At 42.9% G+C, this 26730-nt stretch overlaps 3 protein-coding genes and 1 non-coding gene across 8 annotated transcripts in view; all 4 read right to left on the bottom strand.

Annotated features, from left to right (window-relative positions):
• Nucleotides 1–12406, bottom strand: part of LOC139553291 (mitogen-activated protein kinase-binding protein 1-like) — a 79541-nt gene extending 67135 nt beyond the window's left edge. For all 3 annotated transcript variants that reach the window (XM_071365467.1, XM_071365468.1, XM_071365469.1), the window contains exon 1: nucleotides 11429–12406. In XM_071365467.1, coding sequence (XP_071221568.1) covers nucleotides 11429–11575 — 147 coding nt within the window. In that variant the 5' untranslated portion in view covers nucleotides 11576–12406. The remainder of the gene's footprint in view (nucleotides 1–11428) is intronic.
• A 284-nt stretch (nucleotides 12407–12690) lies between these two features.
• Nucleotides 12691–17804, bottom strand: LOC139553321 (type-1 angiotensin II receptor A-like). The gene has a single exon (XM_071365525.1). It carries the CDS (start codon nucleotides 17065–17067, stop codon nucleotides 15961–15963), a length of 1107 nt encoding a protein of 368 aa, XP_071221626.1. The 5' UTR covers nucleotides 17068–17804; the 3' UTR covers nucleotides 12691–15960.
• On the bottom strand, nucleotides 13268–13340 carry trnaf-gaa (transfer RNA phenylalanine (anticodon GAA)). Its single transcript has one exon. It is a non-coding gene; the product is annotated as a tRNA-Phe (tRNA).
• Nucleotides 17805–17943: 139 nt separating the features above from the next.
• Nucleotides 17944–26730, bottom strand: part of mgaa (MAX dimerization protein MGA a) — a 42198-nt gene continuing 33411 nt past the window's right edge. For 2 of the 3 annotated variants that reach the window (XM_071365522.1, XM_071365524.1), the window contains 10 exons: nucleotides 26462–26581; nucleotides 25318–25429; nucleotides 24753–25132; nucleotides 24558–24647; nucleotides 24315–24440; nucleotides 23138–23249; nucleotides 22691–23059; nucleotides 22380–22547; nucleotides 22206–22289; nucleotides 17944–22093 (listed from right to left, as the gene is read on the bottom strand). In XM_071365522.1, the coding sequence (XP_071221623.1) occupies nucleotides 21282–22093; nucleotides 22206–22289; nucleotides 22380–22547; nucleotides 22691–23059; nucleotides 23138–23249; nucleotides 24315–24440; nucleotides 24558–24647; nucleotides 24753–25132; nucleotides 25318–25429; nucleotides 26462–26581 (2373 nt within the window). In that variant the 3' untranslated portion in view covers nucleotides 17944–21281. The remainder of the gene's footprint in view (nucleotides 22094–22205; nucleotides 22290–22379; nucleotides 22548–22690; nucleotides 23060–23137; nucleotides 23250–24314; nucleotides 24441–24557; nucleotides 24648–24752; nucleotides 25133–25317; nucleotides 25430–26461; nucleotides 26582–26730) is intronic. The other variant, XM_071365523.1, reaches the window with a different exon arrangement.

Below are 26730 nucleotides of genomic sequence, written 5' to 3'. Positions count from 1 at the left end.
AGATGGGGGAGGATAACTTTATTTTATGAGCATGGCCTTATTTCTATTACACCATATTGGATGACAGTAAATCATATTCCATTCAACCAGTTCAATGTAACATTGATAGGTTTAGGCAACTACATGATACTAGAATTTTCCCTATACCCATCATGAGGTTGCTACAACCTACCCTATAAATTAAAGTTTACATTGTAGGTCAGGTCGAGATAATTTTGAGTGATCAAGGTGACAGACATTGACACATTCAAGACCGCCTTGCACACTCTTGCCTGCATCTACCTGATCTAGGGTGTAATCATTAGTCCAACAGTTGCAAACAAGCGTTTCTATTGGACAAATTCAGGTATGTTTATCCCTGTCTCGTTCTGTTTGCTTCCGTTTGATTACATTTTTCAACAGAATTGGCGCAATGAATACAACCCCGATTACACGCAAACACAGTTAACTTTCATAGCAGCCACATACAAACACCTTCTCATTTCACCTTTTCCCTTCACTTGTGGACTTCAGTGCACAACTCACCAGCTGTCTGTGACCAGGAGAAAAAAACCTGTCCAAGCCAAACCTTCATATGATGATCGCTAACCACTACACACAGCCTACATCGTTGTGACCATATTATCTAATGTCAGAGTCAACATAACTACTACAACTAACGCATTAGTAAACCAGCTACAATCACGCAGTACAGTGTGTACAGTTCCAGTGCTGGATAGCCATAGCCAGCTAGCTAACATAGCATCCCTCTCTTTTTGAGCCGGTTGTTTGAGTAGGCTAAATTAACTAGCTGCATTCGATGGTAGCTAAGTAAGTGAAAGTGGGGAAAAAATACTACAAAACAAAGCTCTCTTGCTTCTCCTTCATTTTTGAAGAAATGTATTTGTTAAAAAAAAAGTTTTACTATTGTCTTTCTCTCTCTTTGAGTCAACTACTCAACACATTTTATGTACTTCAGTGCTAGCTAGCTGTAGCTTATGCTTTCAGTACTAGATTAATTCTCTGATCCTTTTATTGAGTGGAAAACATGTCAGTTCGTGCTGCAAGAGCTCTGATAGGTTGGAGGACGTCCTCCCGAAGTTGTTATAATTTCTGTGTAAGTAACCGCGAACTGCTCGCCATCCGCTTAGCCATAGGCGAATGGCGACAGTGGTTGGAGGGGGCGACCGTCCCTTTTGTCGTTTGGACTGACCATAAGAACCTTGAGTACATCCGTTCTGCCAAACGACTTAATGCACGTCAAGCTCGTTGGGCGTTGTTTTTCGCTCGTTTCGAGTTCGTGATTTCCTATCGTCCGGGAAATAAGAACACCAAGCCTGATGCCTTATCCCGTCTCTTTAGTTCTTCTGTGGCTTCTACCGACCCCGAGGGGATTCTCCCTGAAGGGCGTGTTGTCGGGTTGACTGTCTGGGGAATTGAGAGACAGGTAAAGCAAGCACTCACTCACACTGCGTCGCCGCGCGCTTGTCCTAGTAACCTTCTGTTCGTTCCTGTCTCTACTCGTCTGGCTGTTCTTCAGTGGGCTCACTCTGCCAAGTTAGCTGGCCACCCCGGCGTTCGGGGTACGCTTGCTTCTATTCGCCAGCGGTTTTGGTGGCCTACTCAGGAGCGGGACACGCGCCGTTTCGTGGCTGCTTGTTCGGACTGCGCGCAGACTAAGTCAGGTAACTCTCCTCCTGCCGGTCGTCTCAGACCGCTTCCCATTCCTTCTCGACCATGGTCTCACATCGCCTTAGACTTTATTACCGGTCTGCCTTCGTCTGCGGGGAAGACTGTGATTCTTACGGTTATCGATAGGTTCTCTAAGGCGGCACATTTCATTCCCCTCGCTAAGCTTCCTTCCGCTAAGGAGACGGCACAAATCATCATTGAGAATGTGTTCAGAATTCATGGCCTCCCGTTAGACGCCGTTTCAGACAGAGGTCCGCAATTCACGTCACAGTTTTGGAGGGAGTTCTGTCGTTTGATTGGTGCTTCCGTCAGTCTCTCTTCCGGGTTTCATCCCCAGTCTAACGGTCAAGCAGAAAGGGCCAATCAGTCGATTGGTCGCATATTACGCAGCCTTTCGTTTCGAAACCCTGCGTCTTGGGCAGAACAGCTCCCCTGGGCTGAGTACGCTCACAACTCGCTTCCTTCGTCTGCTACCGGGCTATCTCCGTTTCAGAGTAGTCTTGGGTACCAGCCTCCTCTGTTCTCGTCCCAGCTCGCCGAGTCCAGCGTTCCCTCCGCTCAGGCTTTTGTCCAACGTTGTGAGCGCACCTGGAGGAGGGTCAGGTCTGCACTTTGCCGTTACAGGGCGCAGACTGTGAGAGCCGCCAATAAACGTAGGATTAAGAGTCCTAGGTATTGTCGCGGTCAGAGAGTGTGGCTTTCCACTCGTAACCTTCCCCTTACGACAGCTTCTCGCAAGTTGACTCCGCGGTTCATTGGTCCGTTCCGTGTCTCTCAGGTCGTCAATCCTGTCGCTGTGCGACTGCTTCTTCCGCGACATCTTCGTCGCGTCCACCCTGTCTTCCATGTCTCTTGTGTCAAGCCTTTTCTTCGCGCCCCCGTTCGTCTTCCCCCCCCCCCCCCCCGTCCTTGTCGAGGGCGCTCCTATTTACAAGGTACGGAAGATCATGGACATGCGTTCTCGGGGACGTGGTCACCAGTACTTAGTGGATTGGGAGGGTTACGGTCCTGAGGAGAGGAGTTGGGTTCCATCTCGGGACGTGCTGGACCGTTCGTTGATTGATGATTTCCTTCGTTGCCGCCAGGGTTCCTCCTCGAGTGCGCCAGGAGGCGCTCGGTGAGTGGGGGGGTACTGTCATGTTTTGTCTTTGATCATCATGTCTTGTCCCTGTGCTTCCCTCTGCTGGTCTTATTAGGTTCTTTTCCTCTTTCTCTCTCTCTCTCTCCTCCTCCCTCTCTCCCTCTCCCGCTCTCTCTCTCTATCGTTCCGTTCCTGCTCCCAGCTGTTTCTCATTCTCCTAACGACCTCATTTACTCTTTCACACCTGTCCCCTATTTTGCCCTCTGATTAGAGTCCCTATTTCTCCCTCTGTTTTCCGCTTCTGTCCTTGTCGGATTCTTGTTTGATGTTTGCTGTTCCTGTGTCCTTGTTCCGCCCTGTCGTGTTTTTGCCTTCTTCAGATGCTGCGTGTGAGCAGGTGTCTATGTCAGCTACGGCCTGTGCCTTCCTGAAGCGACCTGCAGTCTGTGGTCGCGTCTCCTGTCGTTCCTCTCTACTGACGAGAGGATTTCGGTTTCCTGTTTTGGATTTACCTTTGATATATCCAGGAGAATCATTGTTTGTTTGATACTGGAATAAAGACTCTGTTTCTATTACGTCGCTTTTGGGTCCTCATTCACCTGCATAACAGGCTGAGGGAAGGAGGTTTTCACCCAAGATTTGACGGTACATGGCCCCGTCCATCGTCCCTTTGATGCGGTGAAGTTGTCCTGTCCCCTTAGCAGAAAAACACCCCCAAAGCATAATGTTTCCACCTCCATGTTTGACGGTGGGGATGGTTTCTTGGGGTCATAGGCAGCATTCCTCCTCCTCCAAACACGGCAAGTTGAGTTGATGCCAAAGAACTCCACTTTGGTCTCGTCTGACCACAACACGTTCACCCAGTTGTCCTCTGAATCATTCAGATGTTCATTGGCAAACTTCAGACGGGTATGTATATGAGCTTTCTTGAGCAGGGGGACCATGCGGGCGCTGCAGGATTTCAGTCCTTCACGGCGTAGTGTGTTACCAATTGTTTTCTTGGTGACTATGGTCCCAGCTGCCTTGAGATCATTGACAAGATCCTCCTGTTTAGTTCTGGGCAGATTCCTCACCATTCTCATGATCATTGCAAATCCACGAGGTGAGATCTTACATGGAGCCCTAGGCCAAGGGAGTTTGACAGTTGTTTTGTGTTTCTTCCATTTGCGAATAATCGCACCAACTGTTGTCACCTTCTCACCAAGCTGCTTGGCAATGGTCTTGTAGCCCATTCCAGCCTTGTGTAGGTCTACAATCTTGTCCCTGACATCCTTGGAGAGCTCTTTGGTCTTGGCCATGGTGGAGAGTTTGGAATCTGATTGATTGATTGCTTCTGTGGACAGGTGTCTTTTATACAGGTAAGAAACTGAGATTAGGAGCACTCCCTTTAAGAGTGTGCTCCTAATCTCAGTTCGTTACCTGTATGAAAGACACCTGGGAGCCAGAAATCTTTCTGATTGAGAGGGGGTCAAATACTTATTTCCCTCATTAAAATGCAAATCAATTTATAACATTTTTGACATGCGTTTTTCTGGATATTTTTGTTGTTATTCTGTCTCTCACTGTTCAAATAAACCTACCATTAAAATTATAGACTGATAATTTCTTTGTCAGTGGGCAAACGTACAAAATCAGCAGGGGATCAAATACTTTTTTCCCTCACTGTATATGGATGGGGTGAGAACAGTGAGCTTCCTAGGTTTGTATTGAAGTCAATGTTGGAGGACAGAAGCTAGCTGTCCTCCAGCTACACCATGGTGCTACCCTCATTGCAAAACAGTGTGTTTTAATCAATTATTTGGTGATGTGAATATATTTAATATAGTTTTATCTCAAATCTTTCACTATTTTTATATTTGATCCTCCTTTTCCTCCTCTGAGGAGCCTCCACTGTCTGGTACGCTTATAATGTATTTAGTGTCGTTTACGTCGTTCCAAACGGTCAGAAAAGTTATATTGTAATCTAACAGCACCTGTTTGGTACACATAATTTGCACGCATTGCCTGCTCTTTACCTTATTTTTCTAGATCTCCAGTATTTTCTACAACTAGTCAAATTCATTCCACACATCTGACTTTCCCTTTACCTCCTGAGAAACCAGTAATCATTCCCTCGTTTCGGATTTTTTTGTCACGTCCTCTGCCTCCATTTTATGGTGTTCGGAGTTTGTTATTACCAATTTATTGATGTGATTACGATATGCTATAGGTCAGGCCTTATTGGTCACGTGCATGTGATGCATTAATGTGTCACGTAAAGAGAGCAATGGTTGAGGGAATAAGGAACGTTTTCCCTATACAACTGAGGGATTACGGTAAGAAGACTTTTCAGTCAGAAATGGCTGTAATTATGTTGCAGCTTAAGCAACACGGACAGAGCGATAAACACTTTGATGTTCTGTGGCGGTCGCCGCAGCAGAGACAGCGCGATAAACACTTTGATGTTCTGTGGCGGTCGCCGCAGCAGAGACAGCGCGATAAACACTTTGATGTTCTGTGGTGGTCGCTGCAGCAGAGACAGCGCGATAAACACTTTGATGTTCTGTGGTGGTCGCCGCAGCAGAGACAGCGCGATAAACACTTTGATGTTCTGTGGTGGTCGCTGCAGCAGAGACAGCGCGATAAACACTTTGATGTTCTGTGGTGGTCGCTGCAGCAGAGACAGCGCGATAAACACTTTGATGTTCTGTGGTGGTCGCTGCAGCAGAGAGGAGAGAGAGACAACAGGTGCTAGTCACACAGTCGCTCAATGTCTTTTTTTTGTAACACGTAATAAGTCTGAGCCAGGTCCGGCCCAATCAAATCAATTACTGGTCGGACTCTCTCTAGTCATTTGTGTGTCTTAATTATGTAATCAAACAAGCATCAGACAAGCTCAGTATATATAGTTGATTTGTCTATATATGGAAAAATACACGTTTTGACATTTCTACTAATCGATTGGTCGAAAGAACAGACGACTCTTGGTCGACCAAGATTTTTTTTTAGTTGGGAACAGCCCTAAACGAATTAAATGACTATCCGGATTACCTGAATTGATCCTTTTTAGAGGTCGACCGATTAATCAGCTTGGCCGATTAATTAGGGCCGATTTCAAGTTTTCATAACAATCCGTAATCAGCCTTTTTGGACGCCGATTATGGCCAATTACATTGCAATCCACGAGGAGACTGCGTGGCAGGCTGACCACCTGTTACGCGAGTGCAGCATCAAAAGGGCCTTGTGGCTGCAAGGAGCCAATGTAAGTTGCTAGCTAGCATTAAACTTATCTTATAAAAAACAACCAATCTTAACATAATCACTAGTTAACTAAACATGGTTGATGATATTACTAGGTTAACTAGCTTGTCCTGCGTTGCATATAATCACAATGCGGTGTCTGTTAATTTATCATCGAATCACAGCTTACTTCAACTTGGCCAAACGGGTGACGATTTAACAAAAGCGCATTCGCGAAAACAGCACAATCGTTGCATAAATGTACCTAATCATAAACATCAATGCCTTTCTTAAAATCAATACACAAAAGTATATATTTTTTAAACCTGCATATTTAGTTAAAAGAAATGCATGTTAGCAGGAAATATTAACTAGAGAAATTGTCACTTCTTTTGCGTTCAGTGCAAGCAGAGTCAGGGTATATGCAGCAGTTTGGGCCGCCTGGCTCGTTGCGAACTGTGTGAAGACCATTTCTTCCTAACAAAGACCGTAATTAATTTGCCAGAATTTTACATATTTATGACATAACATTGAAGGTCGTGCAATGTAACAGCAATATTTACACTTAGGGTTGCCACCCGTTCGAAAATACGGAACGGTTCTGTATTTCACCCTAAGAATAAACATTTTGTTTTCAAAATGATAGTTTCAGGATTTGACCATATTAATGGCCAAAGGCTCTGTCACGACTTCCGCCGAAGTCGGCTCCTCTCCTTGTTCGGGCGGCGTTCGGCGATCGATGTCACCGGCTTTCTAGCCATCGCCGCTCCATTTCTCATATATCCATTTGTTTTGTCTTGTTTCATACACACCTGCTTTTTTTGTTGTTGACCGGAATAAAAGTGTGCCTGTTTACTCTACTCTGCTCTCCTGCACCTGACTTCGCCTCCCTTACACAGCCTTAACAGACTCGTATTTCTGTGTGTTTATTATATTATAATTAAATCTATGATTTGATATTTGATAGAGCAGTCTGACTGAGCGGTGGTAGGCAGCAGCAGGCTCGTAAGCATTAATCCAAACAGCACTTTCCTGCGTTTGCCAGGAGCTCTTAGCAATGCTTGACCCACAGCTCTGTTTATGAATTCAAGCCTATCAACTCCCATGATTAGGCTGGCAATACTAAAGTGCCTATAAGAACATCCAATAGTCAAAGGTATATGAAATACAAATGGTATAGAGAGAAATAGTCAACGTGTCATAATTCCTATAATAATGACAACCTAAAACTTCTTAACTGGGAATATTGAAGACTCGTGTTAAAAGGAACCACCAGCTTTCATATGTTCTCATGTTCTGAGCAAGGAACTTAAAAGTGAGCTTTTTTACATGGCAAAAGGGCAAAAGCTCGCTTGATCTTGATTTTTTTTACTTTCTTCTCCAACACTGTGTTTTTGCATTATTTAAACCAAATTGAACATGTTTCATTATTTATGAGGCTAAATTGATTTTTATTTATGTATTAAGTTAAAATAAGTGTTCATTCAGTATTGTTGTAATTGTCATTATTACAAATAAAAAAATTGGCCGATCAGATCGGCTTTTTAGGTCCTCCAATAATCGGTATCGGTGTTGAAAAATCATAATCGGTCGACCTCTAGTCTCTACCCACACACTCACACCCCAACACTCACACCCCAACACACACACACACACACACACACACACACACACACACACACACACACACACACACACACACACACACACACACACACACACACACACACACACACACACACACACTGCGGTTACTGCTCCACATATGCTGCTGCTACAGCTCAGTCTTTTATCTATTCTGTTGCCTATTCACTTTACCCCTACATACTGTGCCTTCGGAAAGAATTCAGACCCCTTGACTTTTTCCACATTTTGTTAGGTTACAGCCTTATTCTAAAATTGAATAAAAATTATTTTTCCTCATCAATCTACACACAATACTCCATAATGACAAAGCAAAAAAATGGTTTTTAGAAATGTTTGCTAATTTATTACAAATTTAAAAAAAAATAATATCACATTGAAATAAGTATTCAGACCCTTTACTCAGTACTTTGTTGAAGCACCTTTGGCAGCGATTACAGACTCGAGTTATCTTGAGTATGTAACGGCTTTCTTCCTGGGGTGAAGGAGAGGACCAAAATGCAGCGCGGCTAGTGTTCAACATGATTTAATAAAGAATATATGAGAACACTACAAACAACAAAACAAGAAATGTGAAAACCGAAAACAGTCCTATCTGGTGCAGAACACAAAGACAGAAGACAACCACCCACAACTCCCAACACAAAACAAGCCACCTATATATGATTCTCAATCAGGGATAACGATTGACAGCTGCCTCTGATTGAGAACCATATTAGGCTGAACACAGAAACAGACAAACTAGACACACAACATAGAATGCCCACCCAGCTCACGTCCTGACCAACACTAAACAAGCAAAACACACAAGAACTATGGTCAGGACGTGACAGAGTATGACGCTACAAGCTTGGCAGACGTGTATTTGGGGAATTTCTCTCATTCTTCTCTGCAGATCCTCTCAAGCTCTGTCAGGTCGGATGGGGAATGTCGCTGCACAAATATTTTCAGGTCTCTCCAGAGATGTTTGATCGGGTTCAAGTCCAGGCTCTGGCTGGGCCACTCAAGGACATTCAGAGACTTGTCCCGATGCCACTCCTGCATTGTCTTGGCTGTGTGCTTAGGGTCATTGTCCTGTTGGAAGGTGAATCTTCACCCAAGTCTGAGGCGCTCTGGAGATGGTTTTCATCAAGGATCTCTCTGTACTTTGCTCCATTCATCTTTACCTCGATCCTGACTAGTCTCCCAGGCCCTGCCGCTGAAAAACATCCCCACAACATGATACTGCCACCACCATGCTTCACCGTAGGGATGTTGCCAGGTTTCCTCCAGAAGTGACGCTTGTCATTCAGGCCAAAGAGTTCAATCTTGGTTTCATCAGACCAGAGAATCTTGTTTCTCATGGTCTGAGAGTATTTAGGTGCCTTTTGGAAACTCCAAGCGGGCTGTCATGTGCCTTTTAATGAGAAGTGGCTTCCGTCTGGCCACTCTGCCATAAAAGCATGATTGGTGGAGTGCTGCAGAGATGGATGTCATTCTGGAAGGTTCTCTCCCATCTCCACAGAGGAACTCTAGAGCTCTGTCAGAGTGACCATCGGGTTCTTGGTCACCTCCCTAAACAAGGCCCTTCTCCCCCGATTGCTCCATTTGGCCGGGCGGCCAGCTCTAGGAAGAGTCTTGGTGGTTCAAAACTTCTTCCATTTAAGAATAATGGAAGCCACTGTGTTCTTGGGGACCTTCAATGCTGCAGAAATTGTTTGGTACCCTTCCCCAGATCTGTGCCTCGACACAATCCTGTCTCGGAGCTCTACGAAGAATTCCTTCGACCTCTTACCTTGGTTTTTGGTCTGACATGCACAGTCAACTATGGGACCTTACATAGACAGGTGTGTGCCTTTCCAAATCATGTCCAATCAATTGAATGTACCACAGGTGGATTCCAATCAAGTTGTGGAAACATCTCAAGGATGATCAATGAAAACAGGATGCACCTGAGCTCAATTTCAAGTTTCATAGCAAAGGGTTTGAAAACTTATGTAAATAAGGTATTTTTTATTATTATTTATTTTATACATTTGCAAACATTTCTGAAAACCTGCTTTGTCATTATGGGGTATTTTGTGTAGATTACTAAGGATTTGTATCTATTTAGACGTTTACAGGGGCAGCTTTGACAGGGCAGAAATTTTACACACTGACTTGTTGGAAAGGTGGCATCCTATGACGGTGCCACGTTGAATGTCACTGAGCTCTTCAGTAAGGCCATTCTACTGCCAATGTTTGTTTATGGAAATTGCCTGGCTGTGTGCTCGATTTTACACACCTGTCGGCAACAGGTGTGGCTGAAATAGCCAAATCCACTAATTTGAAAGGCTTGTCCACATATTTTTGTATATATAGTGTAGCTACCTCAATTACCTCGTACCCTTGCAAATTGATTCAATAGTGTTACTCCCTATATAGTCATGTTATTTTTACTCTTTATTGTTATTCACTGTGTATTTAGTCCTCATGTCAGTATTTATTGGCTACCCGGTGGTCTACACCTGCTGTATACGGTGCATGTGTCAAATGAAATTTTATTTGGAAAGGACCAGTAAGTAAGCATTTCACTGTTAGTCTACACCTACAAATAAAATGGTATTTACTATACATGAAACCTTGTCATATTGATTACATTCTTGGACTTAAACTTCAAATGTACAGTATTATTGTCACAGATGGAGATTTAGCCAACAAACAATCAAACTGGACAGTTCTATCTCAATCTCTTCATTTAAAGACTCAATCATGGACACTTACTGACAGTTGTGGCTGCTTTGCGTGATGTATTGTTGTCTCTACCTTCTTGCCCTTTGTGCTGTTGTCTGTGCCCAATGATGTTTGTACCATGTTTTGTGCTGCTACCATGTTGAGATGCTGCCATGTTGTGTTGCTACCATATTGTTGTCATGTTGTGTTGCTACCATGCTATGTAGGTCTCTCTTTATGTAGTGTTGTTTATGTAGTCCATATTTTTATTTAAAAAATATATTTTTAATCCCAGCCCCTGTACCCGCAGGAGGCCTTTTGCCTTTTGATAGGCCGTCATTGTAAATAAGAATTTGTTCTTAACTGACTTGCCTAGTTAAATAAAAGTTAAATAAAATATATTATAAAATGTTAGAACTGAACTTGGCTAATGTTTTTTTTTTCTTTATTGCTTTGTAGGGGGTTCTGTCAGGCACACTTCACGTGTGTGCCTTTGTGAGAGAGAAAACACAGATAGCTTGTAGCCTACATGTGAATGGAAGGATCACAGCTGTCTGTGAGAGGTAGGTGTCACATGCCATGTGTGTCACATGCCATTTTCTCACGTCAACACTAAGGGAGCAACACTAGGGAACAGTTCTCCTATATAATCAACTTACAGTTGTAAATATCCTAGCCTTTGTCCATAGGAATCACTGTAACTGCAATTGGGAGAGTAATATACTAGTTATAACCAATTACTTCAACATGAAGATATACGGAGTTAACTGCAGGACTAGGCTACTATGAGGGATGAGGATTTATGCTACGAACAACCTCCACGGGGTTGTTGCTGCAAGGGGGAATAAGCCTGCATGCAATGTTCATGTTCAGGTTTATGATCAGTGACACACTTCTCTAAATATGTAATGTTTCTGGACTCTATGAGGAGCCAGACAATTATTTCCACTGGAAAGCAATGTACTGATCATTTAATTTTACCGGTAGATTAACGCTATTTCAATTAGGCCTATATAAACATTATCGTGATATTGCCTGGAAGGTCGCTCGTTGTGTTTGATAGCAAACCTACAAGCTGGTTATAATAGTCTACTACTGTTCCTATCCACGCCAGATACATACCTTGTTACTGAGATTCTCTTTATGGTTCCGATCTTTATTCCTTCTCAATTTGATAGATGGCGAGCGGAGAAGATTTTTGATCCGACTCTTTATTGTGGAACCCTCCACCGTCATCATGAAATCTAAATTCTGACTGATCTCAGACATCGGTTGATAGAACTAGTACATGAAATCTGGCAACCAGTGGTGATAGCCAGACAAAACCAAATGTTGTTCAGCAAAATAAATACAAAGATAAAATATACGTTAATTTGCTGTCATGCTTCCTTCTGGTTCAATGCGTTGCATGTTATGTTGGCATGATGTGTGCGGTTCCCGTTCATTACATGCCCTGGTCTGCCTGGAAAGCTTTTCTATATTATCCGTCCTTCTTGCATTACATTCTGATCCACTGGGAGAGATATTTCTCTGGATGCATTTGGAAAAATTGTCCATGTTCCCAGATTGTCAACTGTAGTAGCTAGCTACTTCGATGGTCGGGTTCCTGAAGACTGTCAGTCACGCCGCGACTCCTCGTCTTGTGTCATTGCGTCCTCCGCGATGAGAACTGCCATTGGTGAAACTGGATCTGCGGCACAATACCAGTTCTTGGTTAGCTACTGTAGCTAGCCAAGCTTTCTGCCAATGTCCCAGCTGTCTCTTTCGTTCCCACATTGGGCAAGAAAGATACTGCCGTTAGCTAAACCACATGCTAAAGAAGAATATGCCCAGTGCTATTGCCTACTAGCATGCCATTTAACAACGTTAGCAAGCTAGCTCGGTACTGTAGGCTAACGTTGTGCATAGCCCCCAAGCACTGTCAGTGACATGCCAGCTAGCTAGCTACCTTGCCGCTTCTATCAATCTTTTTCTGTTTATTCCATGCAGGGTTGAATGACAACCGCTTGCGACACTGATATCTATATTTCACTTTCCCGTTGTTGAGAAGTTTTGGGCAGGACTGTCAGGGCAGACCTCAGTCTCGCCTCGTAGCAAGCATCAACATTTGACAGTCATCTGTTGATTACTTTGGAAAAGCATTCTGACCCAGATCTCACCAGCAGCAGCTCACCAAGTCAATGTCGCCATCTAGTGGTTGAAATTGTCAAACTCCATTTCATGTACAGCTCGTCACTTTAACAGTAAATTGGTTTTAGTCCTCAACACTCGAATGCAAAATTTGAAAGAAAACAGTTGTTGAAATCCACTTTTTAGTAATTTATATGTAAACAGGGAATTCTAGTCGCATTGTAAAACATTTTCGAATATTTTATTTGCAAGACTTTAACCTTTTATTTACCTTTTCATGTACAGGCATTACACTGACAAACACATAGCTTAAGAGTTTTAGTTTACTTTTTTACATTACTTAGACCTCAACTTAACAAACATGGCTTTGTGTGGGAACTGGGAAGTGACATTGACAATATATTACATCTTTCCCAGACACCAATGCATGCTAGTCTTGGTACCAGTCTGACAAACATTCCACTCATTGTACTCTGTGTCATGTGCCAAAGAGTTAGTGCTATCCGGGATCCTTGGGACTTCCTACGCAAAACCCCAACCGCATTTTACAGTTCAACTTCGATGCGGGGTAGGGACGTTGAGTTGCTCATTGTTTTTTTTACATTTTATTTATTTAACTAGGCAAATCCTTTAAGAATAAATTATTATTTACAATGATGGCCTTTACCGGCCAAACCCGGAAGACGCTGGGCCAATTGTGCGCTGCCCTATGGGACTCCCAATCACGGCTGGATGTGACACAGCCTGGATTCGAACCAGGGACTCTAGTGACACCTCTTGAGGTGCAGTGCTTTAAACCACTGCGCCACTCGGGAGCCAAAAAACATTGTCTGCCGAAACCAGGGATCGAACCAGGGACCTTTAGATCTTCAGTCTAACGCTCTCCCAACTGAGCTATTTCGGCTAGGTATCGGAACTCTCATTTGATTGTGTCCATAACACGTGGAGCCACGAAAATATAATTAGAATTATAACAAAGTCAAAAACAAAAAGGTTGCTGTTAGCTAGGAAAGTTAATACGTTTTGTAGTTGATATATATTTAGTTTCAGAATTTAGACCCTAGACGCGAGCTAGCCATTTTTGAAAGATACCACAGTCACAAAGTCAAAATGTGCTAACTAACGTTAGTGGAAACCGTCTCGTCTTGATAAAAATAAAACGGTTGCTGGAGATAATAACTGACGAGTTCCAATAGTTGCGTAACCTTTGAGATGAAGGACAGCTGTGATGTCTATCAAATCAGATCTCCTTGAGCTCTTTTTCAATCGCGTTGATGCCATTTTCACAAGTATGCGGTGAATTTTAAACACTTAGTACAAAACTCCTTGTAACACATTCGGTCTTGCATCCAAAACCGTTCATTGTGCATTAATTTTGTTTGGAGACATCTTTCACCACATACAGTAACCATTGACCCAAAATATAAGTTCACTGAAATATAACTAAAACAATGGTTTAAATCACCAAAACACAACATAATTTCTTCTCAATTTAGTTGGTTTTAACAACCCATTAATCCAATGGCAAAAAATGCAAGATACATGTTTCAAAATTGCCCCTTGAAGGGCTGAAAGTAATATGCTACAGTACTGTAAGTCACAGTACATGGCACTGTTTTCACAGGCTATAAACTTGCACTACCCCTCAAAATTGACTGAAAATCAAATCATCTTTTCTATCCCATGTGTGGGCAAAAAAGGTGTGAAGACATCTTCCACAATCATATGGTAATCATGTATTGCGTTTTAAAGTATTGTACTTATGTATTGTAATGTTCTTGTGTGTCTCAGTTGTGCATGACACTAATAACAGGGATGTGGGTTTGATTTTATGGATTTACTGTAGTCACTTTGGATGAAAGAAACTGCTACATAAATGACATGGAATATAGTATACTACTGGCCAATGCAATTTTACTGTAGTAAAGCTGTGTTAAAACCCCCCAACATCAATGAGAAGAGACTAGCTCAGGCCAAGAAACACGAGCAATGGACATTAAACCGGTGTAAATCTGTCATTTGGTCTGATGATTCCAAATTTGAATTTTTGGTTCCAAACGCCATGTCTTTGTAAGAAGCATAGTAGGTGAACGGATGATCTCCACATGTGTGGTTCCCATCGTGAAGCATGGAGGTGGTGGTGTGATGGTGCTTGCTGGTGACATCAAATCAAAATAAAATTTTAAAAAACAAGTTTTATTTGTCACATACACATGGTTAGCAGATGTTAATGCAAGTATAGCGAAATGCTTGTGCTTCTAGTTCCGACAATGCAGTAATAACCAACGAGTAATCTAACCTAACAATTCCACAACTACTACCTTATACACACAAGTGTAAAGGGATAAAGAATATGTACATAAAGATATATGAATGAGTGATGGAACAGAACGGCATAGGCAGGATGCAGTAGATGGTATCGAGTACAGTATATATATATATGAGATGAGTAATGTAGGGTATGTAAACATAAAAGTGCATAGTTTAAAGTGGCTAGTGATACATGTATTACATAAAGATGACAAGATGCAGTAGATGATAGAGTACAGTATATACATATACATTATATTAAGTGGCATTGTTTAAAGTGGCTAGTGATACATTGTCTATGATTTATTTAGAATTCAAGGCACACTTAACCAGCATGGCTATCATTTGTTTTTCAACAGGACAATGACCCAAAACACACCTCCAGGCTGTGTAAGGACTATTTGGCCAAGGAAAAGCAGCCAACAAGTGCTTAGCATATGTTGGAACTCCTTCAAGACTGTTGGAAAAGCATTCCAGGTAAAGCTGGTTGAGAGAATGCCAAGAGTGTACAAAGCGGTCATCAAGGCAATGGGTGGCTACTTTGAATAACCTAAAATATATTTTGATTTGTTTAAAACATTTTTGGTTACTACATGATTCCATGTGTTATTTCATCCCTATTATTCTACAATGTAGAAAATAAAGAAAATCCTTGAATGAGTGGGGTGTGTGCAAACTTTTGACTGGTACTGTATATAAGTATGATATATATTTGTATACTTTACAAACATACAATTCCATTCTATAGATTTCAAAATATGTATATAGTAGACAAACCAGTTTGAAATAGTTAACTATTTTAACAAATTAAACAACAATCGAGCATTACCTTTTACTTTATATGCACACGTATTCCATGTATTGCAATGTGAAACATTTCTTGATGAAACTGATTAAGTATGGTGAAAAAGTTACTATGATTTTGTGTTGTACTTTAGCCAATTGAAAACGTGCTTGATGTTTTAAAAAACTGCCTTTTGGAGTTTTGTATTGAGTTGTGAAAATGTACCACATACTTGTAAAAATGTCACCAAAACAAATAAATGATTGAAAAAACAAAACAATGATGTTATATGAATATTCTAACAAAGCCCAGTCTCTGGAGTGGAATGTAATAGCTGAACAGACTGGTAACCAGGCTAAATGCATGCATCATTGCCTACATTTTCTCTGCATCCCAATAGCAGCAGACAAAATGCATCTAAAAGCACATCTCAGCTCAGTTGGACTACACTGACTGAAGGAGGTCCTCCAAAATGTTTCTTTCCACTCCATGCATAATTACTCCAACAGACTCTACAACCAACAGACTCTAGTGCTTTACTGACCAGCTCCCAAAGCCCCTCTTGGATGTGGAAAATAAAGGGATCCAGAAAAGCATTGAGGCAGTAGAGTAACTGGGATGACTCCACTAGGAGGTTCACAACATTGGCCACCCTACACGTATTAGTGTGGTCATACAACATGAAGAAGATGATGCAAGCTATAATATGGAGCAACTGCCCTGGTACCCAGCACACCAAGAAATTGGCTATGAAAACTGCAATCAGCCAGATGGTCTTGTCCCCCCGGCCCTGCATGTTGCCTGCAGCCCACTGCTGCCGCGACTGCCTCATCCGGGCTATAATCTTCACGTAGGAAGGGATGATGAGGAGCAAGGGAACAGACACCTGCACAGAGTAGTAGGATAACAGATTGTAGGTGGCTGCGCTGTACCTGAACCTTGAGGTCACCACAGTTCCACAGTAGCGGATGCCGCTCTTCCGCTCCCTGTAGTTGATGTTAGGATAGCTGAGGTAAATGAGCAGGACGGTAATGGCCCATAGGAGCAGTGAGACCAGGGCAGCGTTGCGGGGGGTGCGGACCATCCGTGACTCGAGTGGGAAGACAATAGCCAGGAAGCGGTCGATGCTGACAACACAGATAAACATGGTGCTGGAGGTCAGACCCACAAAGTGGAGTATGTTACTCAGGATGCACAGTGAACTGCCCATGCTCCAGTCATAGTTCTCACTTACATAGATAGCCCTGGGCGGTATGGAGGCCAGGTACGCTAGGTCACACAGAGCTAGGTTGAGTACTCCGATGGTGCCGATACTCCAAGGTCGAGACGGTTTGAGGCAGATCACCAGGCTGCAGACGTTTCCAAAGATACCGAGCAGTGAGAGGGTATGGTAGAATGGAGGAATGATGGTTGCAGCGTAGTTGCAGGTTGAGCTGCAGTCCTCGAAGGGGACTAAGGGCAGGGAAAGGTCTTCAATAATCGTCAATGTGCTGTTTCTTCGCAATAACCAGCTGGGGACGGAGTCCATTTGAGACATGTTCCTTTCAACAGAGTTCCTGTATCAACTGATAATTGAATAAATGTCAGATCAAACAATTACAAATTCCAATCATCTGTCAAATCACATTTATAATAAAATGGAAATACACTGGGAAAGACATACTCTAGAGTAATATTCTAATTTCTGATATGAAATCACACTCCTGTAACAATAACAAGCTAAATAAATGTCTTCATTCTAACATTCATAAACAACTTTGAGCAAACTTTTAGACAACATAGAAGAAATATAACTGAAACATATATAATAAAACTGAAGTAACACGGAGATAGTTCTGATCAACACTTACCCTTGAAGAACGCAGCTGTACTTGAGAACCTTTTAAATGTTCTGCAACTTTGTTCACAGCTTTTTATCACACCATGGCATCATTACGTCAGAAGATCATGGCTACGTCCCAAATGGAACCCCATTCCCTTTACAGTGCACTACTTTTGACCAGGGCCCATTGGGCTTTGGTCAAAAATAGTGCACTATATAGGAAATGGAGTGCCATTTGGGATACACATTGCTACGAATTCTATTTCACATGGGAAATGAATGATATTGTCCGGTAATGAATAAGGTTATTAATTTGCAATTAGATCCCATGGGTCAATTGGGAAAATGTCAGATCTCTCTCTTTCCACGTATTTCAAAAGGGCAAATGGTAACCAACATTAGAAGATTACTTAGCATTTTAACAATCGGTTACCCATGCGTGTTCTTTCACAATATTCCTGTAATACCTTTTCATATATGTTCAAAGTAAGATGTACAGTTACAGTAAGTTACTTAATCTTTAAAGTAATATTACTATTCAAATCATATAACATGTAACTGCGTCAGAAATGTATATCTAGGCAGCCCACATTCATTGTTAGATTTTATTTCAAGGCGTCTTCATTTCTCTTATGCCAACATCCTAAACATAACGGTTATTGACACCATATAAAAATATCAGAAATACCTTTACAAAAACAACTCCATTATCAGAAGAAAAAAAACTGTCTTAAAAGTGGAAAAAAAGTAATTATTTACATGGCCTATTATTATAAAAACATGTATTTTATACTTTATACAGAAATTAAATCTACACTTCATGCTTCTAGCAAAAAAGTATTGATGCTGTTTAACAAGAGGGTTGGTTGGCTTTTAATTCTGCAAGCTTACCTCTTAGCAGCATAAAAATAATTACAGCAAATTTATTTCCCCCAATTTAACATCGAATACATTTTCCCTCAAATGGCACCCTATTCCCTATAAAGTGCACTATTTTTGACCAAAAGTAGTGCACTATATAGGGAATAGTGTGGCATTTGGGACGGCCATCTCTACTCCTATTATATAGTGAACGTCAGGGTCTGATTATTACATACATCACTGAACAAGTAAAGCTGCTCTTAGAAAGGTCACAAGGACTGCAGATTCAATGACCTATCCATCCTACAGGGACCTATTAGGATATTGCTTATTAAGTTGACGTTGAGATTTGTTGTCTGCGGTGCACGCAGTGGTTAGTGTAGCAAACAGTGTGCCATACAAAAACAGATGAAATGTCCCTTAACCTTTAAGGCTTAATTCACTACGACCGAGAACTTTCCTTGCATCAAACACAAGATATGGCAGACAGGGCCTACTCTACTCCAATATGGAGACAGGGCCTCTGAAACAGTCATATACACTCAACAGTATAGTACTATGAACACAAACAGCATCAGCACTATCAGATGTCTGTCTACAGATCATCTTGCTCTGATGGTAGAGATATACTCTAAAACCAGAACATACTGGACACCCTTAAAATGTAGAGTTCCTGGTAGCTTAATATTATGCGAAATTCACTGCATCTCCTCTTTAAAATAAGGGAAAGAAAAGCAACAGATCTGGGCACGTTTTTAAGCGTCAGATCCTTGTAAGCTTATTCCTTACGATCTAAAAGGCTAAACTGATTCTAGATACACTACGTGACCAAAATGACAAACAGACCTTAACCCTTATAAGTATGCATATACATGCTCTCCTACATACACAAACATACCCTCATACACTACATGACCAAAAGTATGTGGACACCTGCTCGTCGAACATCTCATTCCAAAATCATGGCCAGTAATATGGAGTTGGTCCCCACTTTGCTACAATAACAGCCTCCACTCTTCTGAGAAGGCTTTATTTTTTTATATATATATATATATTTTTTTATGTAACCTTTATTTACCGAGGCAAGTCAATTAAGAACAAATTATTATTTACAATGACGGCCTACCCCGGCCAAACCCGGACAACGCTGGGCCAATTGTGCGCCGCCCTATGGGGCTTCCAACCACGGTCGGATGTGACGCCTCTTGCACGGAGTTGCAGTGCCTTAGACCGCTGCGCCACTCAGTAGCCGAACTAGATATTGGAACATTGCTGCAGGGACTTTCTTTCAATCAGCCACGAGCATTAGTGAGGTCGGGCACTGATGTTACGCGATTAGACCTGGCTCGCAGTCGGCGTTCCAATTCATCCCAAAGGTGTTCGATGGGGTTGAGGTCAAGGCTCTGTGCAGGCTAGTAAAGTTCTTCCACACCAATCGACAAACCATTTCTGTATGGACCTTGCTTTGTGCACAAGGGCATTGTCATGCTGAAACAGGAAAGGGCCTTCCCCAAACTGTTGCCACAGAGTTGGAAGCACAGAAGAATGTCATTGTATGCTGTAGTGATAAGATTTACCTTGACTGGAACTAAGGGGCCTAGCCCGAACCATGAAAAACAACCCCAGACTACTATTCCTCCTCCACCAAACTACGCATTGGGGCAGGTAGCCTTCTCCTGGCATCCGCCAAACACAGATTAGTCCGTCGGACTGCCAGATGGTGAAGCATGATTCATCACGCCAGAGAACGCGTTTCCACTGCTGCAGTCAAATTGCGGCGAGCTTTACACCACTCCAGCCGACACTTGGCATTGCGCATGGTGATCTTTGGTTGGGGTGCGGTTGCTCCGCCATGGAAACTAATTTTATGAAGCTCCCAACGAACAGTTATTGTGCTGACGTTGCTTTCAGACGCAGTTTGGAACTCAGTAGTGAGTGTTGTAACCGAGGACTGATTATTTTTTACGCGCATCGCGCTTCAGCGGTCCTGTTTTGATCTTGTGTGGCCTACCACTTCGTAGCTGAGCCATTGTTGCTCCTAGACGTTACCACTTCACAACAACAGCACTTAGTTGACTGGGGCAGTTCTAGCAGGGCAGAAATTTGACAAAATGACTTGTTGGAAAGGTGGCATCCTATGACGGTGCCACGTTGAAAGTCACTGAGCTCTTAAGGCCATTCTACTGCCAATGTTTGTCTATGGAGATTGCATGGCTGTGTGCTCGATTTTATACACTTGTCACCAACTGGTGTGGCTGAAATAGCCGAATCCACTAATTTGAAGAGAAAAACATGACTCCTGACTGTCAGAACAGTGTCATGTCAGTCTTTGCATTTCAAGTCAATATACTGTATATATCGATACAAACAAACATCTTTGGATATCCGACAGGCACGTTAGGTAGTGCCGCTTATAAAACAAAACAAATGTGCAGAAGACATAAATAAAAACGGTTTTTTTTTTTACAAGGATCTCAAAGGCCCTGTGTTTTAGATATATTTACACACTATGAGGTTGGATTAATACTGTGAAATTGTGAAAATTCTGATCATGCGCTTTTAGTGTAAGTGGTTTGAAAATACATTTCTACCCATTTTGGTGGGATTGGGTTTTGGCCTGCCTGGTGACGTCACCAGGCAATAAATAAGTTAATACACCAATAACCGCTCGTTTTCCGTTTTCCCCTAGCAAATTTGCATAAGAAATTGATCTTTGCTAAGAAACTATTTTTGACCATGTTAACTGAAAACAATCATTGTAAGCTACTTAATTGTTACCAAGAAATGATTTGACAGAGATAAAAACGGCTACATTGTACCTTTAAATGTAGTTATCCCTGATTGGTTGAGCCACATAAGGGTCATATTTATTACAGCACACCCTGGCGAAACTTTTTGCAACAGAAAAACAAAAATGAACATTTCTTATTGGACAAGTTCAGGTAGTAGTCCAACCCTGTTTCAGTCAGTTTTTGTCAATTTAGTGACAAATGATTACGACCCATGTGAGTAAGGGTCTTGAGGAGAGATGGCTACAACATTGACCCTAAGTTAGTTAGTACTTAGTTCTACGTCTGAGGGTTGTTCTTTAGTCCTAGTGGGGCTAGCCTCGGCATTGGCCTCATCTGCAGTAGCGGGGGCGGGGCTAAAGCATCCCCCGGCTTATCATTGGACTCCAGCACCTTGGCCACGCCAACTTTCATCTGCAGCAGCGGAGGCGGGGTCAGCGCCTTTTGAAGTACACCGTGACCTTTTGCAGTGCATGCTGGTCCTTGTGGGCTGTGACCATTGACAATCGGAGCAGGAGCAGAACCTGTCTCTGATGGTTTCTCGTTGGATCCAGAACCCACTTTAAGGTCCTCTGCCTGTGGCACTGGCATGCCTGGGCCTTTGGAAGCCTCATCCTGGCCTTGTCTCTCTTTCAGCCCCAGAAGGTCCTCGTCAAGTCTCAGAAACAAGGGGCTGAGGGAGCGCTCGTCATCTCCATCTCTGATGATTTCCTTCTCTGCCTGCGGTGGTGGAGGTGAGGACCGGTCCATCCCAACCTCCCCAGGCTCAGTGGCTGGTTTGTGGGTGACCACTGGAAGATCACTGGGGCTGACGTTGTCTGTGGTCATCTGCTGGTTGAGGAAGACGATCTCGTTGAGGAGAGACGTCAGACTCTCGTCTTCAACGTCACCGTCTTCGTCCTCCTCATCCGAGTTCCTGTCAGCGTCGATGATCTTTACACCGTCTCCAGAGTGGTCCAGCTGCTTCCCCAGCACCTCCCCGTCCTCCAGCCCACTTCCCTTACCCTTCACTGGAGATGGCCTCCTCGGAGTTCCCCCTGACACACCTGGAGGGGCTTTGACCAGTGAAATCACATTGGCTATATGAGGAACTGAAAAATAGGAAACAAAACAACGATTTTGTCTCAATGGCATAACATTCAGCTAACTTCATCAGATTCATAGATTTCTACATCCAAGCGGTAAAAACGTGTCGGAAGTTACCTCCCCTGTTGAGGATATTACGAGGTGGAGTGAGAGAAATGGGTTGTGACATTGAGGGGATACAGATGGTAACTGAAGCGACACCTAAAAAAAAGAAATTTAAGAAGAATCAGAATCAAATCAACAAAAAAAGTGGTATGAAACTTGGAGTACACTGAGTCACTGAACGCATACCTGGTATTAGAGACTGTTGCATTTCGATTCCAGTGACGCGTCCTACCGGCAGCAGAGAACTGGCAGGCTGCATTGGGCTCTTAGTGATCCCCTGCTGAGATGGTATCACTCCACCCACTATAGACAGCATTTGAGGAGGGAGAAACCCAGCATGAACAGGTGGGGAATCTGTTGGGGAGGCAGAAAAACTAATCAAAATGATTGACAGTGCTTTATTTCTTCACATGGAAGTTCAGTCTCTAGATCTGCAGTCAGCCTGGCCCATTTGGTGCAGCTAGACAGTAACAGGGTCAGAGGGAGAGGTGACTTACCTAGGGGAGGTTGTGGTTTCCTGCAAGACAGGATGTTAGGTCTTGTCCTTTCACCCGGAGAACGACACGTTGGGGGGGGTTTCCTGGAGGGTGGGGAGATGATGGGACGTGTCTTGGGTTGTTGGGGTGCAGGCTGTGGGGGTATAGAGCGTGGGACAGGGGTGGGTACCACCTTTAACTTGAGACCGGGAGCCAGGGATTTTGGCTTAGGCTGTTGAGTGCTGTTGGGTGAGATGGCTTTATTGGGTAGGACTGATGACGAGGGGGCTGAGGACGCCCCTCTCCGCTTCCCTTTGAACATCACGTCCATGTTCTTCTGTTTGGTAGAGATGTCCTGAAGCTTCCTGAGGATGAGCTCCTCCGTCTTTCCTGTAGAGAGACAACAGGCCAGTGTTACCGGAGGGAGAGACTGGAGAGGAGAGGATAGTCAAATGTAAGGCCCATTACCAGATTTCTGGGAGATTTTCTTGATATAAGCAGCTCGTTCTTCGGTCAGCGCACTCTTCAGTTTTTCCAGGCGTTCACATTTGTCTCTCAGGTCAATGACTTGTTTTCGGGCCTGTCAAATAACAGAGACAATACTTGGTATCATTTAGTGAAGAGGTTATTTACTGAATAAAACTCGATGCAGTTCTGGGAGGTAGTGTATGTCACAAGGCAGCATCAATTAATTAGTCTGCTAACTTCCCTGAATATGACAATCATTTCCGAAACGAAATCCTCAAGGAAGATTGAAATGGCCATAGCTTATTTTACTTAACACTCCCAACAATCCATATTTAAAGTCTCACTCCAGTCTCCTTTTCAGCTCATTGATCACCTAATTTACTTAACAAAAGGCACATCTTAATAAGTGGTCCAGGTATGATCATGACATGGCAGAAGAGGGGGTGAGCTTTTCCTCGTTTGTTCTTTATTGCTCCTCTACTGTTCCTCAAGCAAGGAGGGAGGCCGATGACATCACCAATCCCCATCAGATCAACTCCTTGAAGTTTGCAGTTGTGTCCCCCAAAAATATATCATTTGGCGCAAAGCATTTTTTTTTTTACCCTTTAGTGAGTGTTCTTTACTGTATCTATACCTGTGATATGTTTTTTCAACAGTAAAAGTTTTAAAAAGTTAAGAAAGAAAAACAAAAATCGCTGGAGGACGTATAAGTTTGATTAAAGTTGTACCATGTTTATTTACCCTTTATTTAGCCTTTATTTAACTAGGCAAGTCAGTTAAGAACAAATTCTTGTTTACAATGACGGCCTACACGGGCTAAACCCTCCCCTAACCCGGACGACGCTGGGCCAATTGTGCGCCGCCCTATGGGACTCCAAATCACGTCCGGTTGTGATACAGCCCGGGATCGAACCAGTCCGGAGTGACGCCTCTACCACTGAGATGTAGTGCCTTAGACCGCTGTGCCACTTGGGAGTAATGTAATGGCATCCATGTAATGTGGATGCCTACCACCACCTATTGAAATGTACCGTATGGCATGGTAAATCACGTGATACAAGAGTTCTCTGGAGAGCGTAGGCAAGCTCTGAGGTGTTATGGGTCCTATGGGCCCTGGTCAAAAGTAGTGCACTTCATAGGGAACAGGGCGCCATTTGGGATGCATCCTTAGTCTTACCTGCCCAAGGATGAAAACATTAGTAGGTGCCGGGTTGCCAAGGTCCAAAGTCTCTATCAGGGCTTTAAAGCTCTTCCGAAACTCAGCACAGCGCTGTCTCTCATATTTGTTGTGCAAGTCCCAGTGCTAATGGTAACATTGAACCAAAAACACTGCAAATTACAACCATGGACACTGAAATCACAGAATAACCATTTTGAAGGAAGGAATAAAAGGTCGTTCCACCTCTTTAGTGCGTTTTACCTTCAATTGTGGAGTGGTGTTATTCATTGCATTGTCCTCCACACTCTCAATGTCTACAGGCTCCTCCTCTAGCAAGCTTTCCTCCACATCCTGAAAGACAGATGAGTCGTAACGAGAGAAAAAAAACGGTAAAAACCACAATTCTCAAGAGAAGAGATTTAATCAACAGAAACCGAATAATCAATTATTTCTTACACTGATGGTATTAATGACGTGCCCTTTAGCGTTGTAGTTTTTGTCGTCGTCAACGTCAGAATCCTCGGTCTCATCCGAGGAGTTGTCGGTTTTCTCGTCCTCCGTGTCCTCCAGAAGGTCCACCACATCATCCCTGTCCTCCTCCGTTTCTGTTGTCACTCCTCCCATGCGCTTACCCCCCTGAGCCTCTTCTGTGGTCCTCTTTGAGAGGGGACCAGGCCTTGGTCTCTGCCCAGACTCACCGCAGGTGGAGACAACTGAGGAAGACGAGAGAGCAGAGGAGACTTTCCCTTCTTTCTTCCAGTTGACGTGCAGCTTCTCGATCTTCTGCTGGGAACCGATGTGCTTGATGTTCGTCAGTATCTGTTCCTCAGACTCTCCTGTGGAGGAAACACGTCGGTTGAATGTACAACCAAATCAGTCAGTCAAATGCATTCATCTACAAAGACCTTTTTTTACATTAGTTGTCGCAAACCCACATAATACAGAATGTTGACATGTTACAGGAGGAGAGAAGAAGTACATAAGAGGAAATGGAGAGGTCAAATGTAATGCCCATTATTACCAGTTAACTGGGACATCTTCTTGACGTGAACTGCTCTCTCCAGGGTCAGTGAACTCCTCAGCTTCTCCACGTTGGTGCTTTTCTTTGTCAAGACCTGGATCTCCTCCTTGGCCTGGTTAAATAACAGAGTTAACTTGTTATCTATTGAGTATGGTTGCTTCAACGAAACAAAACTAGAGCGCCGCTCTGATTTGCCACAATAACAAAATACACAAATAATACCTTTTATGAGTCCCAAATCGCAACCTATTCCATATATAGTGCCCTAGGGCTCTGGTCAAAAGTATAGCTGGTAATTGCTAGGGACCTCACGTTATGATATTATCATAGTACTTAGGTGCTGATACTATATGTATTGTGATTCTAACTATACTATATGTATTGCAATTTGATACTTGGATTTTATTATGATTTGATGTGCCAAACATATTGTTCACTATATGTCTGCTGCAGAGACAAGAGAGAGCCATCTGAAATTAGCTTTGATCAGTCATGGAAATAAAAGCACTGAAAACATGTTCGCTCACTTTTTAAAAATAAGATGGAGAACAAGCTATAGGATGAAAAATAACGGTACAGCCGACTACCGCCAGGTAACCCTACAAATCGATACTTGGGGTCAAAGTATCGATATATACTGGTCCCATGTTTCATGAGCTGAAAAAAAGATCCCAGAAATCTTCCATACGCACAAAAAGCTTATTTCTCTCAAATGTTGTGCACTAATATGTTCACATCCCTGTTAGTGAGCATTTCTCCTTCCCCACGATAATTCATCCACCTAACAGGTGTGGCATATCAAGAAGCTGATTAAACAGCATTATCATCCCAAGTCGGTGGAGCTATGCTCTCCTAGGCCCACCCATGGCTGCTCCCCTGCCCAGTCATGTGAAATCCATAGATTAGGACCTAATGCATTTATTTCAACTGACTAATTTTCTTATATGAACGCTAACTCAGTAAAATGGTTGAAATTGTTGCATTTATAGCTTTGTTCAGTATAATATCGTCCAAAATAACATTGCGGTATGCAACTGTATCAATCCCCCCCAATCACTAGTAAAAGGTAGTGCACTATATAGGGAATATGGTGCCATTTGGGATGCAGCCTTTAATTCAATTTTATTGACTTATTGGTGCTTACGTCGTTGAGGATTTTAATTTTAGCAGCTTTCTCGTCAAGTTCCAGTGTTTCTCTCAGCTGCTGGAAGCGTCCCTGGAGCTCGGAGCGCCGATGCCTCTCCAGCACGTTGTGTTTGTGCTTCTACAGGACACAACAGAAAGAAGCGCTATCACGGGGTGCAAACTGCAAACTACAGACTGTTTACATCTAAATTAGCCCGGGCCTACCCACACAAATAAGACAAACCAAGAAAGGAGACAGACTACTCTACTGTTTAGGTGACGGAATAT

The sequence above is a fragment of the Salvelinus alpinus genome, chromosome 25 (assembly GCF_045679555.1).
Source record: "Salvelinus alpinus chromosome 25, SLU_Salpinus.1, whole genome shotgun sequence".
NCBI classification, from domain to species: Eukaryota; Metazoa; Chordata; class Actinopteri; order Salmoniformes; family Salmonidae; genus Salvelinus; species Salvelinus alpinus.
The sequence above is the reverse complement of the archived record's forward strand: the minus strand, read 5'-3'. Positions and strand labels throughout refer to the sequence as shown.

Bases quoted from the DNA above. Each gene is read 5' to 3' on its own strand.
- LOC139553321 (XM_071365525.1), bottom strand. From the start codon at position 17,067: ATGTCTCAAATGGACTCCGTCCCCAGCTGGTTATTGCGAAGAAACAGC.